This window comes from Ursus maritimus, unplaced genomic scaffold (genome assembly GCF_017311325.1).
Source record: "Ursus maritimus isolate PB19 unplaced genomic scaffold, ASM1731132v1 scaffold_24, whole genome shotgun sequence".
In the NCBI taxonomy this organism is placed as follows: Eukaryota; Metazoa; Chordata; class Mammalia; order Carnivora; family Ursidae; genus Ursus; species Ursus maritimus.
This window is the reverse complement of record NW_024424897.1, coordinates 28,967,265-28,987,715: the sequence shown is the minus strand read 5'-3', so window position 1 is coordinate 28,987,715 and position 20,451 is coordinate 28,967,265. Positions and strand designations below refer to the sequence as shown.

General features: G+C 35.9%; 1 protein-coding gene across 2 annotated transcripts in view; it reads right to left on the bottom strand.

The window, feature by feature from the left end:
- STXBP4 (syntaxin binding protein 4) overlaps positions 1–20,451 on the bottom strand; it is a 223,583-nt gene that overhangs the window by 107,963 nt on the left and 95,169 nt on the right. For both annotated transcript variants that reach the window (XM_040640852.1, XM_040640853.1), the window contains exons 14-16: positions 16,754–16,870; positions 16,206–16,255; positions 13,583–13,716 (exon numbers count right to left, since the gene is read on the bottom strand). In XM_040640852.1, the coding sequence (XP_040496786.1) occupies positions 13,583–13,716; positions 16,206–16,255; positions 16,754–16,870 (301 nt within the window). The remainder of the gene's footprint in view (positions 1–13,582; positions 13,717–16,205; positions 16,256–16,753; positions 16,871–20,451) is intronic.

Here is a 20,451-nt window from a genome sequence, read left to right as displayed (position 1 = left end):
AGTTTTGCTCATTTTCTATTTATATGTTATGTAAATGAAACCAAATCTTTTGGGCATTTTGTCATCAGTAATGTCCAACAGCACAATTAGGAATGAATTAGCAAAAGTATTTATAAAAAATTCACAGATTGCTTGTAATGAGGTACAATGGACCAGGCATTCAGTGTACCAAACAGGAATGAAAAATGCTAAAATTATGTTTCCACGAGGGGTCTACAAAGAAGGAAGCTGAAAATAAAATGAATAAAAGATAGAGGCATTTCAATTATTGTCAGGTTATAAAAGGTTTGTACTTTTATGTGATGTGAAGATAGAGAATGGAGGCATAGCAAATGAGTCTATTATGTCAGTATCATTTGGAGTCAGACAATTAAGCTTTTGGCATCTACCAACACTGAATACGTCTCCTATAAAACTGAACACAACTTGGTAGATTGAGAAGAAAAAAAAGACAATTATGAAATAATCAGTATTCATATTAGGTTTTTAAGGTTCCTTTTATTTACAAAAAGCAATTCACTCATCTCTGTATTCTCTGGGTTTATACAAAAAGCAATTCACTCATCTCTGTATTCTCTGGGTTTATTCGTTTGTTTCTGTGTACATAAATAAATGTCATGCTTGCCTTTTCATTCCCAAAAGTCTAAAAAGGGAAGAGCACCACAGTAGGGAATGATGACTTTCTTTCTTACTGGGTTTATGGGTAAGGTAACTTAACAAGGAATTCATTCATCAGACAGTCATGGAGAATCAACCATGTGTCAAGTATTGTAATAGGTAGTAGGAATGCTAAGCCAACAGAGACAACATCACATGGTGAGGAGGGAGAGCTGCTTCTCTGAGGAAGACTCATGACAGCATTTCTAACATAACAGCAGCTGTTTTTAGAGGCTAGTGCCTTAATTAAGATGGCAAAAAAGTATCCTATTTTCTCCTCCAAATTTCCTTTGATTGGACAGAAAAGGGTCAAAGAGGTGAAGGAGACAGAAGAGAGTCATCTCATGGGGAATGTGAAGATTGATTCAAAGCTCTAAATGTAATTTGTATCTCTTATTCTATAGCGTGGAATGTCTTATTCCAAGGAAAATTCTAGCCATGCCACTCTCAAGGTTGTCTTCTCAACTGAGAAGATAGAAGCAAATGGCAGTATTTTATGATATTGATTTTCTATTGCTGTGCCAAACGATCACACATTTGGCAGCTTAGAATAACACACATGTATTTTATTACCTCACAGTTTCTCTGGGTCAGGAGTCTGGGCAAAGCACAGCCAAGTCTTCTACTTAAGTTCTCACAAGGCTGCAGTCTCATCTGAGGCTTGACTGGGGAAGGTTTGGCTATTGTCAACAGAATTCAATTCCTTGTGGTTATAGAACTAAAGGCTTCCATTTTCCTGGCTATTCACATGAAGCTGCCTTCAGCTTCTTGCCATGTGAGTCTCCCAACATGGCAGCTCACTTCTTTGAAGCCAAAAAGGAGTGGGAGACTCCAGCAAAATGGGCACTAAAAAATCTTGTGCAATGTTACTGTGTACATCCTGTCTTTGCTGTATTCTATTGGTTAGAAGTAAATCACAGGTCCTGCACATCCTCCATGGGACAGGATCACACCAAAGTATGAACACTGGGAAGGAGGGATCATAGGGACCCTGACTCAAAGAGGGTCTACCACATTACTTAGACTTTTCCCCTCTATGTTAATTTAACATACTGAATCTTCTTTCTCTTTATTATTGCTTCATATAGAGCTCTTCCCATCCTTAAAACTTTTTAAAAGCTGAGGTTAATCCTGGCTTTAACATTCCTGCCACTATTCTTAAGAGTTCTTGTTAGTTCTAGGTTGTTTCTTTGTCCAGCTTTTATACATTTGTTTGAACATCTAAGCTTAGCAGAGAACTCTGGGAAGTTCTCTTCAATTTATATGTACACTTCTGCCCTTTCCTTCTTGCTGAGACTGTAAGTAAGGTTCTGACTGGAGTTCCTCTTTTAGGATTTATTACTCCACAAGTCACAATCCCACCCATGGTCTCTAAACATGAGAACAAATCCATTTAACCCAAGTTTAAAAAGAAACAAAACTGGAATCTGGAATCTGTGGTATATGTCCAGATATGCACATAATTAAACAACTGCATCCTCTTTAGATTCTTTCGGTAGAACTACAATCCCATCAGGTGTTACAGTAGTTGAAGTGCTTCCCTATTACAACATCTTGGCACACACCAGTTAATGGTCCACCTTAATGAAAGCATCATTCATACTCCTTTTCTGCCTGGCCTTTCAAAGTCCACTTTTACAGATGTACTTTGGTTTCCTTCTTCTTCTTTTTTTTTTTTTTTTTTTTTTCAGCTCTAATGCTCTTTCTGGAGCATCACCCTCACTCACATTCATGGATTTCTGACAGGAAACTGCCTGTCGTCTTACTCCCCTTCCACCAGATCTGAAAAAAGGTGTGGTCATTCATGGAAATATTTTGGTCACAAATCCCCAGCTGATGGGGTGTGGCATCCACCTAGGGTCCTTACGTACAAGAGAAAAGAGTTAATTCTGTTTTTCCACAAGTCTCTCCTACCTCATGTCCGACCTTTAGCTGCTTACTTTCTACTACAGTGGCATCCTCAACATTGGCAGAGTCTGATCTTAGTGTCTCATATGTAGGTACTCAACAAATATTTGTGGGAAGAATTGGCTGATGTCTACTTCTACATTTAAGTGGATATTGCTATATATTAGATTCACTCATATGGATGGGCATTTATTTCTATTTAATAAATTCCTAGAAATGAAACTGAAGGGTCACAGAAAATGTACATTTTAGACTCTCAGAGACACAGTCAGACTGTTCTCTACAAGAGCTGAAGTGAGTAAAATATGTCAACAGTGTATGAGTGTGTTGGGGTTCCCTTATGTATTCATTAACACTACAGATATGTGGCCGTCTGGTGAGTAAAAATGGTGCTTCATTATTTTAAACTCACTCCTAAGTAAATGACATCAAAACATATATATTAAACATTCATATATATTAAATATCTTAAACAAATATTAATCACAATTATAAAATAGAAATATCTCATGAACACCTACTATGTGCCAGGTACTGTTCTAAATGTTACCTAAATTGTAATGAACAAGATATTCAAGATCCCTGTTCTCAAGGAGCTCATATTTTAATAGAGGAGACAGACAGTAAACAAGTAAACAACCAAAAAATAGTGTGAAGTCCTATGAAGAGAATAAAATATGGGAGTAAAATAGAGATCTGGAGGTAGAGAGAAGGCCAACATTAAACAGATTGTTGGGGCACCTGGCTGGCTCAGTAGGAAGAACATGTGGCTCTTGAACTCAGGGCTGTGAGTTCCAGCCCCACATTGGGTGTAGAGATTACTTAAATAAAATTCTAAAAAAGAAATAGATTGTTATAAATGTAAACAGGCTGAGGATTGAATGATACCATGAACTGGACCTCTCTATCCATACTGACCTGTTTTCTCAAGCATACTAGGCACTCTCCTGCCTCAGGGCCTTTGCACTTATTATCTGGAGCATTCTCCTACCAGGGATCTATAAGGCTTACTCCTTCCTTGAATGGGTGAAAGACCTGTGCAAGTCTAGCTTAAGGGTTTGCAGTGAACTGGGGGTTAGCTGTACCCATTCCCAGGCAGTTTTAGTACTGCTACCTTCTGTACAAGTTCAGCAAGGCTCCCCTCTCTATAAAAAGACTATGACATTTGGAGGGCCCTTGAGGTTGCTAGCTAGACATAAACTTTATTGTTTCAAACTTCATAGCCATGAAATAAATTTGAGCTGAAGCTGGGCTTCTTTACTGCTCCTTTAAAGAATTAAATGGTACTTGGCAATTGTTTTTAGGCATTTTAGAACTTGGTTTCTTACATGTTCTCAGTGGAGTAATTTAATAATGGTAGATTATATAAATCAACATGAGTAGAAATCCTTCACCACCTTCTAAGGTTTCCAGCTCTCAAAAAAAAAAAAAAATTTAAAAAAAGGAAAAAAGAAAAAAAAGGCAGGGTAGAGAGAGAATAGCTTATATCAGACTAGGTTGCAGGGACAAAAGAAAATACTCTTCTTACACACTGACAATGAATGATGAAGGTTATAATGATGAAGATAATGATGATATATATTAAGCACCTACCAGATGGGAGCCACTTTATAAACATTATCTTTAATCAGCTAGCCTCTTCAGATACATTAGTTTTAATCCTCTAAACAACCCTATGAGTTGGTGATATCTCCAATTTCATAGACGAAGAAAATGAGACCCAGGGAGATAACAGAACCGCCAAAAGCATAAATCTATTAGGTGGTAGGGCTGGAATTTGAACTGTAGCATATGGTCTTTTTAATACCATTCTGCCTTTCTACAAGTAAAAATGAAATCTTTTTGATAAAGATAGCATTTAGGGTACAAACAACTATTTTTTATGTAAAAACTAAAGGCAATTTCACAAATGATACTTCATTTTATCCTGTGATATAATGAGCTGTAATGCTCTTTTTTTCCATTTCATAAGAGGAAAAGTGAGGTTGAGGAATTTACCTAAGGTTTAAAAAATCTTGTCCTAGATGCAGGTTTTCTCACTCTCAATGCTCTCTCTCTATCCTACTTGAACTTTAACTTTATTAGCATTTGGTGGTTATTATAAAAGAAATGAGAAACACAAATAGTATGTATGGTCCCAAGACCTAATCATTTTTTAGTCTAATTGGCAATGTCGGTAGAATAAGTTCATAAAGTCACACGTTTTTGAAAAATACTCTTTCTTAAAGATTCAGTTCTTGAATGTTTGTATCTCTCTGTATCTTCAGTTTCAAGATCTTTATCAAGGCACATTTATTATTCCTTCTGTGTGCATTATTCTGTAAATGGTTTCAAAGCGAGCTTTTATTTCTTACTGTGAGTTTCCTATGATACTTAAAAATTCTTTTACTTTTAAGGATGCTTTAAATTTCAGAATTAACAAATGCTCACTCTAAAAGAAGAGAAAAAAACAAACAGTATAAAGGTTTCTAATAAAAAAAACCAAAACCAAAAAACAGATATTTTCCCAATCTGACCTCCTGAGAAAAACATTGCCATCAAGGAGTTAGGTTGGAATCTACACCTGTTTGGAAGTTATTAAAGCTCTTTAAGCCTTGTTGCTTTATTCTGAATATTTGTAAATCATGAAAATTAGTCAAGCTGAGGTAAATTTTGGTCAGTGATTCTAATTAAAATAAAAAATGAACTCTAATAAAACAATCTTATATTTACAGTGCCTTATTTACAAAGCACTTTTATACTAGTTCACTCAATCCTTGAAACAACCTTAGGAAGACTGTATCCCCACTTTCCAGACTGGAAGCCAGGACTCCAAGAGGTCATCATAACTTATCAAATCTAAGATACCACTGAGGATACCACACCTCGCCATTTTATACGCTCAAAAACAACAACAACAAAAAAGCCAATTCAGTTGCGACGTGATGACTTAACTGGACTCCTGTGAGACTCACAGGACTTCATATTAGAAGACCCAAGTCAGGGGTCTGGCACTGCCCTTTCCAAGCGTGTAACTGAGGTAAACCATTTAAGTTCTCTGAGCCTTGATCTTTTTGTATCTTTTAAATTAGAAAACAATAATGCCCATCTCACAGGGTTGCTGTGAGGACATATGGATGCAATATAGTACTTTCAAACTATCTCTGGCATTATTATCTTTAAATATATTTATATTTATCTTTAAATATATATTTATATATTTATCTTTATATCTTTAAATATTAATACTCTACTGTTAAAGGCAGGAACTGCTGGATCTATACCGAACTGGTGTATCATATTAAATAATTATTAAAGCCATTACTGCACATGACAGCTTCTGCCACTGCCTCCCTTAAGATGAGCTGTTAATACTCTGTCCTCATACGAACTTCGGAGAACACCTATTTCATTCACCCGAAAGAATGTATTCCGTTTGGATGAGGACATTTTCAGGCCTCGAGGGAAAATATTTCTTTCTGGCATCATTCACATTTTGCTTGTCGGGTTATAGGACTGAAACATGAGCCCCACGATAGACACTCTATTACTGCAGTCAGTTCTAATTGAGAAGGAATTGGAGTTCTATTTTTTGGGAAAGAGAGATCGTGTACTATACTCGAACATTGATGCCTTCTAGAAGCTTTGAAGCAGTCCTTGTATTTTTTTCCTACCTTTGTGTTGGAAAGCATTCTATGTTCCCATGTTAGTACAAAGGTATATAGGCTTTTGCCTGAATAGATCCTAGATATTGTACAGCCTGCAATCCCTTTGACAACTATATTCCTGCCTGGAGGGAGGAATTAAGTCTTGTTCATCTGGACATGCGTTCATAGCTTCCAGCTGCTGGCAGGATACGTGATTAAAGTATGTATCTGAAATACTTCTCTGGAAATGGTCTTCTAGGAGGACGCCTGTCATGCGGTGGCTCTGGGAGTGATTCACACTAGATCTTTTTTGTGTATGCTAAATACTGGAAATATGGTGGCTTCCTGGGTTTTATGACTGGCAAACTGTATTACGTTTGCTTCCTACGTACCAAAAGAAAATAGTAGATAGTCATTATAGATTTGATATTATTACATAACTTTAGCACTTCGATTCTTAGGAATTTGTTTAATGAAAAAGGCAAAGACCGAAGAGTTAATTAATGTGAAGAAGGAGCAACAGGAAAACTTGCGACAGTCGAAGATCCAAGATGACAACGGATAATTGCTTTGTGCCTCTGGACTTCTGGTTACTCACTGACCCAGTATGCACATGAATATCAAGTTTAAATATGAATATTGAATTTCAGGTGTTCCAAAATGTGATATACACTGATGAACTACTAAATCTCTTTTTAAAAATGAATATTTGTTCCTTGCTACTCAAACCTGGCCCAAGCTACTATCCTGTTCCATGTTAATCACTGTAATAACCAACGAGGCTTCCTGCTTTCTCCACTCTTGCTACTACTATTGCTCAGTTGCAAACAAATGCCTGAATGATCTTTTAAAATGTTAGATCAGATCGGGTTTCTTTCTCCTGCTTAAAACCATCAGGGGCTCCTAGGACACTCAAAATAACATCCAAGCTCCTTAGAGTGGCGTTCAAAGCCCGGTGTGGTCTTGCCCCTCTCCACATCTCCACCCTTATCTCATGCCTACTCATCCGTTCGCTCCTACATATCAGAAATCCAGGCTTTTTCCCGTCACTCCAATATGTCAAGATTGCTCCTACCTCAAGGCTTTAGTACTTGGCCAGAAAAACTCTTCCCATAGATTTTCTCCTGGCTGAATCTTGGCTCAAAAGTCACCTCTTCAAAGAGGGTTAGCATTCCTACTCATACACCATCTGGTTTTATTGTATGCGTAACAGTCATCGCTGTCTGGAATTATTTACTTACCTGCTAACTCCTTTGTCTGATTCTACCCCTACAATGTACCTAAGCAGCCTGACAGCAAGGACTTTGTAAGCTAGTACCCCACTGCCTAAGTCAGGGTCTGGCCGATTGCAGATACTCAATAAATAGTTCATGAAGGAATGAAGTAATAAATCTAAATGGTTACCTTTTCTTACATGAGGTATTTTTTTCTCTCCCCCCCCTTTCTTTTTCCTGGAAATAAAATTGTACCAGGAAAGAAATTACTTATTTTTCTTGACGCTAACAATAATTTGCTCGTGTAAAGCAAAATTAAATAACCCAAAGCACGGTTCACAGCTTTCTTTCCAGAGATCACCCGAGATTACATTTGATATATTTTCTTAATGGAACATCACAGCAGTGACCTACTTTCAAATTGCAACAATACGATAGAATATGTGAGTTCATGGTTTTCCTTGAATGGTGTGACAACACCAGTATTTACAACGGGTATTATCTAACTCTGAATGATCAAACCACTAGAGAACAGGTTCACCTCACTACCAAAACAGGTGAAATGGCATCAGAGTCACATAAACTATCCCCTTAGGCTTGGAACAATCTGGCCCAATTATAGGAGAGAAAAGATATATAAATAGCAATGATAACTTCATGAAGAAGGAAATACTATAATGCCCATTCTAAACAGAATAGCTGACTATCACCAAAAAATATATGGCTTTTCCTTTGATAAACTCATGTTAGTTAATAAAAATACGTGCTGGGGGAAATAAGAGAAGCAGTGACGATAGTTTGAGACCTAGAATAAGTACAATGAGAAGATGCTGAATCAAGTCTGACTTCTGACTTCTGGCTCTAAAAGGAAAAAAAATTATTATAAAGTCCTTCAAATGTACAGTACGGCATTTCCCCTTTTTCTCATAAAACCTTTTCCCATCTGCCTAAATAACTTCTAATTAGCTTTCAAATATAAAGACAAAAAGCAGCTATTACTGACTTCTAATTTTAAAAGTTAAAATACTGCTAGTTTCAGACAGGAACACCTGAATCGATACAGGAAGTTCGCATAGACCAATATATGTAATCACGTGGTCATTGTTTGATGGGATAAACTTTACCTTTGTTTTCAACTGGTCGAGTGAAAATTACGATTCCTCAACCAAGTTGGAACAGTTGAACATCCATATTTCTGCTATTAAAAGAAATTCTGTGATGCAAATAATTATATATGCATTTTTATGCACATTGCTCATTATTTTCTTTGCAAAATACCAACAGGTGGGATTATTGTGTTAAAATATATGACCACTAAAATACTATTTTAACTTTCAAAACCACTTTTCAAACAGATATTTTAAAAACTCTTGATATATACTGTAAAATGGATTCCCAGGAATGCTGTGCCAAATTATATTCCCACCTGTAGTGGATGCGGATATTTACTTTCAACTTTAATTAGTGGCAGGCCCAGATGGCTCCTAAATTGGGTGGATTTTTTTTTAATGTCTAATATATAACGTAAGAAAAGAAAGTGTTTTCTCCACAGGAAGATTCCTGCTCCCTGTTTCCTTTGCTCAGGCATCATTTGGGTCCTCGTGGGTGTAGAAACCTTGGCTCCAACTGCTCATCTCAATCCCGTGAATCTCTGAAGCTTAAGGGCTCACTTATCATTACAGTTTTACCCTCTGTTCCTGGTGCAAAGAGACGTGCATTTCTTGGTTTTCATCTTTTAAATACACAAACATAATTTTAAATGTCATTTCTAAGTGTAGGAGCAGAATGGGGAGGTTTTGGCATGAGATCACTCTGCCATCTTGGTAGATGGTAGTCTATTCTGAATCTTGACAGCTCTATTTTCTTGCTTTAATACTGTGGACTTTTTCATGATCATATACTGGTACGCTTACGTATATATGTTTGTTTAAAAGATCTTGAATGAAATGTGTGTGTGTATATATATATACACACACATAATAAATACATAACACACATAAGAAATATAACACACGCGTGTGTATATATATGTGTGTGTTATGTATTTCTCTTTATGAAAACTTGAATGTAGAGAACTCTCTACTCAGAATTGGGTTTTGACCTTTGAGAGGATGTGTGGACCCCCTGGTTGCACTGACATTCAACCAAGTTATTGTTGGTGTTAACCTCTCGAAGCTCTGGCTGGGAGCTGGCCAGTGTGCGCTTGTGTTGTGAGTATAAGGATGATGCAGCAGTCTGAGGGGAGTGAGTGAGCCAGGACCAGAGCTGGCTGTAAAGAGCAGCGTGGCATTTGGTACAGAAGCCACTGTCTCGGGCTCCCTTTCCTATGTGCCCCAGTGCATGTCAGATGTAAAGTGTGTCTATGCTGCCTAAAGGACCAAGCCCCAGCTGGCCTTCTGCTTGACACAGAGTCTGTGAATTCTGAGGATTTCAAAAATGCCACTGACTCACCAAGATAAAAGAAGAAAAAGAGTCCATTTACCCCCTTGCCAGTCTTTGGCTTTATTCATTACCCCTTCAAACTAGAATGCATTAGGGCCTGTCCTCCTGCCAGAGTCACCTCCAATTATTCCCACAATTGTCACTGTTGTTCAGCAGGGGGACTAACAAGTTGGCTGTTCGTGCGTTCATTGTATGTGGTCCTACTTGCTCTATCGAAAACTTTTTGGGATTTGCCTGTAACTGCTAGCACTTTTGAAGATTTTCACTCTATTTTTACATTCCGTTTATCATTTCCATGGGAATCTTGAAGGAAGGTAGATGCCTGTGCTTGTGCTGCCAATTTACCAGCAAGTCAATAAGTTCTTATTAAAGACCTCCTAGGGAATATCTGGCCAGATAATATTTTATTATGCATTTTAAAAATAGAACTGCTTCTTCCTGCTCTTGTTACAGAATTGTTTTGTCAGTCTAGATGTCAGTCAAAGACTGCAGTTCAAAACAAGTAGTTATTTCAAATAAAGATTACACTAAAACGTTACAATATTGACCATGTAAATATTGATGGAGATCGGCATACGCACCTGTAAGGGTTCCAACACTGATAGAAAATGCCTATTTGTCTACATAACATTTCAGGGGAGGCAGTATAATGGAACACACCAAAGTTTTGTTATAGTTAGCAGTAAACAACTGCAAGATAAGATGCTGATTCAGACATTTAACCACGGTTTCCTGTGATGGTTACATTCTAACTCAAAGTCGAAAATAACATTAAATGTTATACAGTAAGAAAAGCTCTCCTCTACCCTATTTTCAAATGGATCCAAATTGAAAGAAGATTTAGACAATAATTACTGAATACTTGGCACAGAGAAATGAGCTGCTTTAAATGATAATACTGTGGTACCAGCATTAGCAGCAACGGCAGCAGTAATGTCCATTCATAGAACATCTTCTACTACCAGGTGTTTGGTTAGCTACTTCACGAGTATCTCACTTGATCCCCATATCCTGCCACTTCAGATTTTATGAACTCCACCTTTTATATGACGAAAGAGAACCAGAGATTAAGCAATTTGCCCAATGCAGTTGGATGGCTAACTGTGATGCTCCCCGGGGCACCTCCAGGGATCCTCAGGGGCTCTGCAGAGCACTGCTTATATGGGTTCAGACTGCTCCTCCGGGCTGCCTCTAGCATTCACATACTTCTCCACTGTTAGAGGTATCCTGACGAGAGCTGGATGGCCAGGTTTGCAAGGTGGTAGAAAGCATGTGTGTTCTCTGTGATCCTACCTCTAGATTCCTAAGTTGGGGTTTATGAACACACCGAAGACGGATGCAAATGTGTATAATTGCACATGTCTGGGAACAGGGCTTTTGTGAGATTTCAGGGGAGGCCACCATCCAAAAAAGGTTCAGAATTATCTCCTAGATATTCCCTGGAGACTGGTTTTAAGCTATAACACCCAAGAAACCTGATTCTCATTTCTGAGGAAATCCCATCATATAACATCTCAGAGTATACTTATGCTAACAAGAAAGTAGAGGCAATTACCCAAGAGAAAATTCCAAATTGTTACTTGAGATAAGCAGACAGTCACACCAAAGGAAATGAGGTTAGAGACTACAGCTGAATTATCTACCTCACGGTAGTGATTTTCTGCTTTTCATTACATATAGAAAAAAGCTACTGCATAAAGAGAAAGAAAAATGAGCTGAGTTTATCTGAATTATCAAACATAAAAAGAGAGGTCATAAAAATTATAAAAGTACTGGAAATGTATGCCAATATTAGCAATTATATTTCTAAATGAAAAGACAACATAGAAACTATTTGCTAGTTTAAACAGCAGACTAGGTACAATCTTATGACAGATAAAAAGTGCAGATGGAATTTTTCACTTTTCTTCCAAAGAAGTTCTGCTGAATTTCAAATATTTTCTTCGAATAATCATGTTTGACAAATGTAAAGGTTAATGTTAGCACGGTAATTAAAGTTAATGATGGCAATGTCCGCTGGGCTATGTGTGTGTGTGTGTGCAGGTGTTTCCCTCCACTGTTGCCACCCTCACTTAAAAATGTCTAATATATAAAGTTCTGAGTATACACATGATACATTAGAATTGATTATTTTTATCTACCCTGAAACCTACAGAATTTCTAGTTCTGAGTATACACATGATACATTAGAATAGATTATTTTTATCTACCCTGAAACCTACAGAATTTCTTTACATAAAGAGTTCTTATAGGGTTTTTGAAATATAATTTCTGATTTTTTAAAAACATAATAGATTATACAAAATTAAGGGAAAAAAAACTCACTGCAGAAATTGAGCACATACTATTAGAGGCATGGTTTCCAATCCTCTTTCTGTAACATAGTTTTAAAGTTAAAAGTTACCCCCAAAAGTTACCCCCATAGATCTTTGAATATTATCCTTTACAAAGCCAAACCATTTACTACCTAGGACTTTACTTGAAACTTACTTGGATACTTTGTTAACATAGAATTTTATCTGTACCTCTTCACATTTATATTTATATATATTTGCTATCTGGTCCCCAGCATAGGGAAGATTAAGAGTGGCAAACAGGGATAGTGGAATGGGAGAGGCCACAAAGACAACCAGCAGACAGACTGACATCATGGGAATAGATGGAAGAACAGATAGAAAGGGAGTCCGAATCCATGAAAAGGCAAAAGTGCTGGGAGACAGGAGGAGGGAAGGATGGAAATGTCCAATCATTCAAACTCTCTCCAGGGATCTCCCTGTCTGCTGGGATGCTGGAAGCTACTTAGCCAGTGCCCTGCTTCTCTTTCGAGCCCAGTGCTGACTCTGGGAGTGTCCAGTGACAGATCATGTAGTTCTTTTAAGAGAGGTATTCTCTTGGCCTGGCTTAGGAGTAAATGCCTGAGCCAGCAGCTCTGATGAGCAGGGAACTGGTTCAGCTATTCCATAGCCCTTTAATTAATTACCCTGCTGACTGCCCAAGGGTCTGTTCCTAGTTTTCCCTGCCTGCGATCCTGGAAGTTTTTTCATGGTTCTACTTAACTCCCTGTTTCAGCAGTTTTGTCTTTCATCTTTATTGTGTTTTGGGGTCTTTTGCTCAGCTGGGCTGTACCTTCAATTTTATCCCATCTGTTGTATATTATTAAAAAATTCCTCAATGTGGGTTCTAACCTTTCAGGTTTCCAGTGCTGTCGTGGATTTATTTTTCTATTTATTTTTCAATTTCAAAGAGACTTTGGATGGAAGTAGAGGTAAAAACATGTCTTAATCAGCCATCTTCTCTTAGAAGCCATTCTCAGGCACTTTAAATAAAGTAAATATTCTCCCCCCTACAATTAGTGTATTAAGATTTATTTTTATCTGGGGCGCCTGGGTGGCGCAGTCGTTAAGTGTCTGCCTTCGGCTCAGGGCGTGATCCCAGTGTTCTGGGATCGAGCCCCACATCAGGCTCCTCTCCTGGGAGGCTGCTTCTTCCTCTCCCACTCCCCCTGCTTGTGTTCCCTCTCTCACTGGCTGTGTCTCTATGTCAAATTAATAAGTAAAATCTTAAAAAAAAGATTTATTTTTATCAATTAGCTATTAATTTTACTGTAGGCAAACCAACACATTTAACAAAATTAAACTATCAAGCTTGAAATTTCCTTTTGTTCTGTTAAATAAATTACTAAAAAAAGAAAGAAAGAAAGAAAGAAAAAAAAGTGAAAAATTGCAGAAAACTTACAATCCATATCAAGTATGGCCCGAACAGATTTAATGAGTTCCTTAGATTCAAGAGCCAGCGTTGCTGGGATGTTACGTCCATTCCTTCCCAGTGGTGTAAGGGAAGTCTGAGAAGCTAACATAGATCTTCTTTCACTGTGAGGACAACAATATAAACAACAATATAAAGCTGAACTTGTCACACAGTAAATAACATCTATTTTGGCTAAATCTGAATTCTTATGTACAAAAATATTTGTATTTCTGGGGATAGTGTATTCTTACAGCCATAAAATGAAGTAATCACAAAATATTTGTTTTTATTTCTTTATTATGTAACAAAGACATATTTAAAGAATTAGATTGACCTCATAGTAAGGAGAAATAAATCATTTGTTGGGCTTATTTTGTGAGTGCTGATGTTATGCTAACATGATGTAGCCTTATATTTAGTTTTGTAAAAATTCAAATGAAATAAAATAAATTTATTAAATGGACACTTACTATTACTTCCTATAATATTAAATATAAACTTGATATGTATATTTGCTCCTGAAATTAACTTTTTTGAATTTTTTGAACTGAAATGATCTCTTAAGCTCTTCCATTTGTTGCCCCCTAAATCTAAAACAGCCTAACTGGAGGAGATAATGCTAAGTGAAATAAGTCAAGCAGAGAAAGACAACTATCATATGATTTCTCTCATCTATGGAACATAAGAACTAGAATGATCAGTAGGGGAAGAAAGGGATAAAGAAAGGGGGGGTAATCAGAAGGGGGAATGAAACATGAGAGACTATTGACTATGAGAAACAAACTGAGGGCTACAGAGGGGAGGGGGGTGGGGGAATGGGATAGGCCGGTGATGGGTAGTAAGGAGGGCACATATTGCATGGTGCACTGGGTGTTATACACAACTAATGAATCATTGAGCCTTACATCGAAAACCGGGGATGTACTGTATGGTGACTAACATAATATAATAAAAAATCATTATAAAAAAAAATAAATCTAAAACAGCCTGAGCATTTATATCACTTTTTGAAGATGCAAATGTCACCTGAAATGAATGCCCTCTAGTGTAATTTAAAATGCAAGGTTTTACTGCAAAAAAACCATTCCATTGAAGCTTTTACTTGAAAAGAGACAATTTTAAACTGATAACGAAACCATTATTATTTGTAATCCATCTTCATAAGCATGATGGTGTTAATTCATGAGGAGAAACTAAAGCATCAATTCTCAAATTCAAATACAGAGCCTTTATTCTGTGTTGAATGACGAAGGCCAAAATTTATTACAGAAGATATAGTATATTAAAAAGACTGAACCATATTTTCCTAGAGTTTAAGTTTCCAAGATATAGTTAAAAGCTGTTGTTTAAGGTTACCCTTTTTCCATGAGCCAGTTTAAGGCAAAGTCAGGCTCTGGCTTTTAAATAGTCATTTTTAACCTTCATTTTTAATACCAAAACTTTTGAATTATTATTCAAGGGCACAATGAAACCTTGAGGGTGGGGATGGGGGAACACAACTAACCACACAAGAGGAATCTGGTTGCTGAGTATTTTAAATTCTTATTTAAAATAATTATCATGAAATTCACATAATTATCTTACATCGTAAGCAGCATGGATAGCAATAAAATGTCAAATCTTTCATTAGAATAAAGAAGGCATCACAATAAAATGAGTTTAAAAGTGTACTATTATCACATAACATATAGAATAATCAAATTACTATGTTGTACACCTGAAACTAGTAGAACATTGTGTGACAACTACATCTCAGTAATAAAATTTTTTTAAAGTGTACTACCATAGACATTCTCCTAGAGTAAAAAAAAAGTGCCATGTGGAACCCTAAAATACAGTAAGAATATAACAAATCACCTTCATTTATTTAACTGCTGTTTTCATAGTAAAGGGCAGTGTTTTCCTGTTTCTGCAAACGTGTATTGCCAGAAGCAGAAATACATGACTAGTGGCAGCTATTATAAGACAAGAGAAAAACTGCTTTGAAAATGTATAAACAGGAAAGTTTCTTTTGTGTATCTCTCATTATGTATCAAAGTGACCATAAACTTGCAGTTTGAAATACATAAATCTTATTAGTAAGTTTGTCGCTCTTAGTAAGAAACTTTGAATTGGAAACAAACTGTGAATAATAACAAAACCAAGGTGTATCCTCCAAATGTATTCCTTTTATTTGTGTCTACTGAATGTTGAAAATGAAAGAAACTGATTACATGAACATGTTTTATAAAATTCTGTTTGCCATAACAACTGATCTGCTGGCTTGAGACTGACCTTTCAAGTAATTTTTATTCATACACGGATGCTTAGAGAACTTCAAGGTAATCCCATCTTTACAGAATTCCTGACAAAAACAAGATAGGTGATTCCTACCTCAATTTTAGAGTACTAGGTTACAGTGACTGGCTAAGTTCCTCTAGGAATTTCTTTTACAGAGATGGGGTCAAAAACAACGTGTCCTTGTATCTACTTCCACAAAACATGAAAAAAAACAGCATCCAGTAGGAGTTATGTAGCATCTGAGGCTATTTAAGAGATTTTAGTATTTTAATCACAATTACCAAATGAAAAATGTAATCATACTCTACAGAAAACACTTAAATACTCTTACCTTAAACTTGATAAAGGAGAAGAATTATCAGAAAATAATTCTTGAATAGTCTAGAGACAAATAAGACCATAAAGGAGACTGTAAGTTTGATATTTTTAAGATGTCTTTTCTTACTTAACTAATATTTATAACTGCCCCCCTCCTCCCACTCCCAATTGATTAAAAGGTGTTTGTTACATGGGGGAAAAATCAATTACATTGACATGGAACTCTACTCAGACGTGTAATAGCTATGGAAACATTTTTTATAGGGTAAATATTTATCAAATAATGTTTATGTAGTATTAACAGTTTTAAGAAAGTGTTCATTAAAACATAGCATATATTTGGGATCATGTTATCCTATCTCAATTATTTCTCTTAACAATCTACTGGTTAGCTGGTCTTTTCATTCTCTATGCAATTTTAAACCTGACTATAGGTTAGCATTGCTATTTTGAGCCAGAGAATGTTTCATTAGCTACCAAACACTAAGACATTTATCTATATGTCAGTCATCTACAGATTTCTTAAAAATGGACGTAAAGTAATATAATGGGAAAATTTACCTCTACAAAATGAAGAAGCTTTTCAGTGGATGCCTGAAAAGTTTTTCGAGCCATTTCCGATTTTCGCAATTGGCAGTCGAGTACTGTAATTCTCTTTCTTAACTCCTGAACACTTTCCTGGACAGAGATATCAAAAGGAAAGCCTTACTCGTTTCTTTGATTTTTACATCAGTGGCTCCTATTTTCAGTTTTTATTAACCGATATCTAACATTACCATATTATTTATTTTCTCCTACTGTGTACATCTTCCGATTTGGGGAGGCATTTAATTGCATATTTAAAAGTTAAACTGCACGGGGATGCTGCAAATTTTATGAGATAAGCTGTATATGTCTTTGTTGAATCTTATGGCAAAATACGTTTAAATTGAGTTTATTTTGTCTTTCTTTTCTTTCTTTCTTTCTTTTTTTTTTAACAATATGGCTTGCCAGCTGCTGACAGAAATGGCTACCAGTGTGGTAGAACCAAAATTGCTAAAGATATACATATATACTATTGTAATATGATCCAGCATAAAGCTGAGCTGGCAGGGAAGTAAAGGAATCCCACGGACAGTAAAGGAATTCCAGGAAGATAAACAATGATGCTGGGTGAACTCATTCAGTACAGCATAATTTGTTCTGAGGGTACATCTTTTGACTCAGATGGCAAATGAGAGAACTTTAATGGGTGACTTAGAAAGAAACAAACCTTACAGAAGTAAACATATGATTTTGATTTTGGCTCTGGAAAGTGGGTTCAAGAAAGTCTCCCCTATCTCTTCTAATTACAAGCCCCAACTCATGATTTGAGGTCATAATTTGTTTTACCCATGTGTTCTGTAAATTTATAAGCTGAAATTTTAGTTTGAAACAGTCCCAGACTGGTAGAAGCAAACACAAAACTTCTGTGGAGGGATATTTCCTAAACTCAGATCCCAAATAATTTGTACATATAATGTGTCAAAAGAACACGACCTCAGGAAATAAGCTATCATGAATAAAAGTCAGTTGAAGGAAATAAATTACAGGATCAGACCGATAAAGACAACAGATACTGGAGTGATCAGATACAGACTATAATGTTTAATGTTTTAAAAATTAGGGAGGAATTTAAAACATAAAAAGGAAAAAGAAACTATAAAAATAGATTCATATGACACAAATAATCAATCTTAAAAATAAAAACATAATCAAAATTAAATTAAAAACTCATTTATGGGTTTCATATCCAATTAGATATAGTTGAAAAGAGAATGGGTAAACTGGAAGGCAGAGGTAAAGAAGGTTGTCATAATACAGCAGAAAAATAAAAATGGAAAATATAAACGAAGGAGAAGCGATAAGGAGAATATAACTAGATGAAGATCTACCATACACCCTACCTGCATTACACATGAGGGTTCAGAAGGAATGAAGGAGAAACTGCTCAGTATAATAATGTGGGGTTTTTCAGAAATAACAAAAGACACTCTTCCTCAGATCAGGAAGCTCAGTGAATATCAAACAACATAAATAAGAATAAGTCAACACATGACTCATGGTCAAACTGCTGAACACTGAAGATAAAAAGATCTTAAAATCATCTAGAAGGAAACAACGGATTGCAAACAAATAACAGATTGACTGCTGATATCATAACCATGGAATAAAAACACTAAAGGGAATTAAATGCCAACTTACTTTAAATGTAGCAAAAATGTATTTCAAGAGCAAGAGTTCAATAAAGATGTTTTCAGACAAACAAAACTGAAGACAATTTGTTACCAACAGATCCTCATTAAACACATTTCTAAAACACGTACTTCAGGAAGGAAATAATTTTAGCAAGAAGGTCTGAGATGCAAAAAGAATGCAGAACATAGAAAATGGTAAACATGAATATCTATTTAAACAGAGGTTGATGGCACAAAATAAACTGTAATAGTGTCTAATTTATGGTGTTAAAAGTCAAGAAAGAACTAAAATACTGACAAAAATAGAAATTAAGTAGGAAGGATGATAGGATTTATTTTCTAAAGTGCTTATAATATCTAGAAGAAGGGGAAAGCTAGTGATTAGTTTTATAATTTAAGTTAAAAAAGAATGTTAAAATTTCTAAGATAATCTTTAAAAATTAGAAACGGAGTACATACCTTCTAGCCTAGCAGAAAGAAATAAATGGAATGGGAATTGGGGAACACAGGAGAAATCTGAACCGATTCAAACAAAAACAAAAACAAAAACAAAAATAGGCAAGAAATGACAACTAAAAAAAACAACCAAAAAATACAGGACACATAAAATGCATAAATTAAAAGAGGGTGGAAATGAAGCCAAGTGCATTAGCAAATAAAAGAGTATAAATGGAAAGATCTTTCCAATTAAAGGTCAAAAATTAGTAAGATGAGGAAAAAATTTGGCTATATGTTGTTTACCATATACACAACGAAAACATAATCACACTGCAAAGTTAAAAGTAAAAGAAAGGAAAACACATACAAGTAAATACCAAAAGAAAGCTGTTGTAACTATTTTAATATCAATCAAAAATAAATATTAGGGGGAAAAGAAGATTGCTATATTGAAGAGTCATAACATTCCATAAAGGATGATAATATAATTCTAAGCTTATATGCTGCTTATATTACTTCAAAATATATAATTAAAAAAAAAAAAAAAACCAAGGGAGATTTTAATGCATTTCTCTGATAAAGAAATTAAAATGATTAGAGAAGAACCGAACTCCACAATTAATGACCCTGATCCCATGGACTACAGAAAATGATACATCAAAAAACGGCAGAATTCTTTTCAAGCTCACTTTGAACATGTGTGAACACTGGCCATATAGTAAACCATGAAGCAGCCATCAACAAATTTTAGAGTTATTATGCTATAGACTAGATTCTCTGGTCACAACACAATTAACCTTTCTGTGCCTCACTGGTGTTTATTAATAAAGAATCATAAACATGCAAATTCTTGCCCAATTAAACTATATATTTAATGCATTTTCAGTAACAATTCCAATAGTTCTTTTTCCTTTTGGTTGAATTTATAAGCCAAGTCTAAAATACATATAAAAGATCAAAGGGTTACGTAGGCAACATACTTTTAAAGAAAAAGAACTAGGCAGGGTGATCAGATATCAAGACCTACTGTCAAAGATACGGTATACAACACTGGCACAAGAACATACAAATAGACCAATGAAAGAGAGTACAGGGCCCTCAGGAAGATAGACACACCTGAAATCTTGATATATGACAGAGCTGATTTATAGATCAATTAGGAAAGAAGAGACTTTTGAATAAATGGTGCTGGGATAGTTGGTCATTCACTTAGAATAAAAAAAGAATAAAATGGACCCCTACCCCCACATAATGCCACAAAACCAATGACAGAAGGATCAAAACTTTAAAACTTTTTTTTTAAATTTTTTAAAGATTTTTGTTTCTTTGAGAGAGAGAGCGTGCCCACAAGTGGAGGGGAAGTGGCAGAGGGAGAGGGAGAAGCAGACTCAATGCTGAGCAAGGAGCCGACACAGGGCTCAATCCCGGGACCCAGAGATCATGACCTGAGCTGAAGGCAGACACTTAATTGACTGAGCCACTCAGGTGCCCCCAAAACTTTAAAACTTTTAGAGGCAAATATCAAAGAATATCTTTGGGAATGGAAGACCTTCTAAAAAGACACACGAGGGAAAGGACAGATGAGTTTGACTATATGAAAATCAA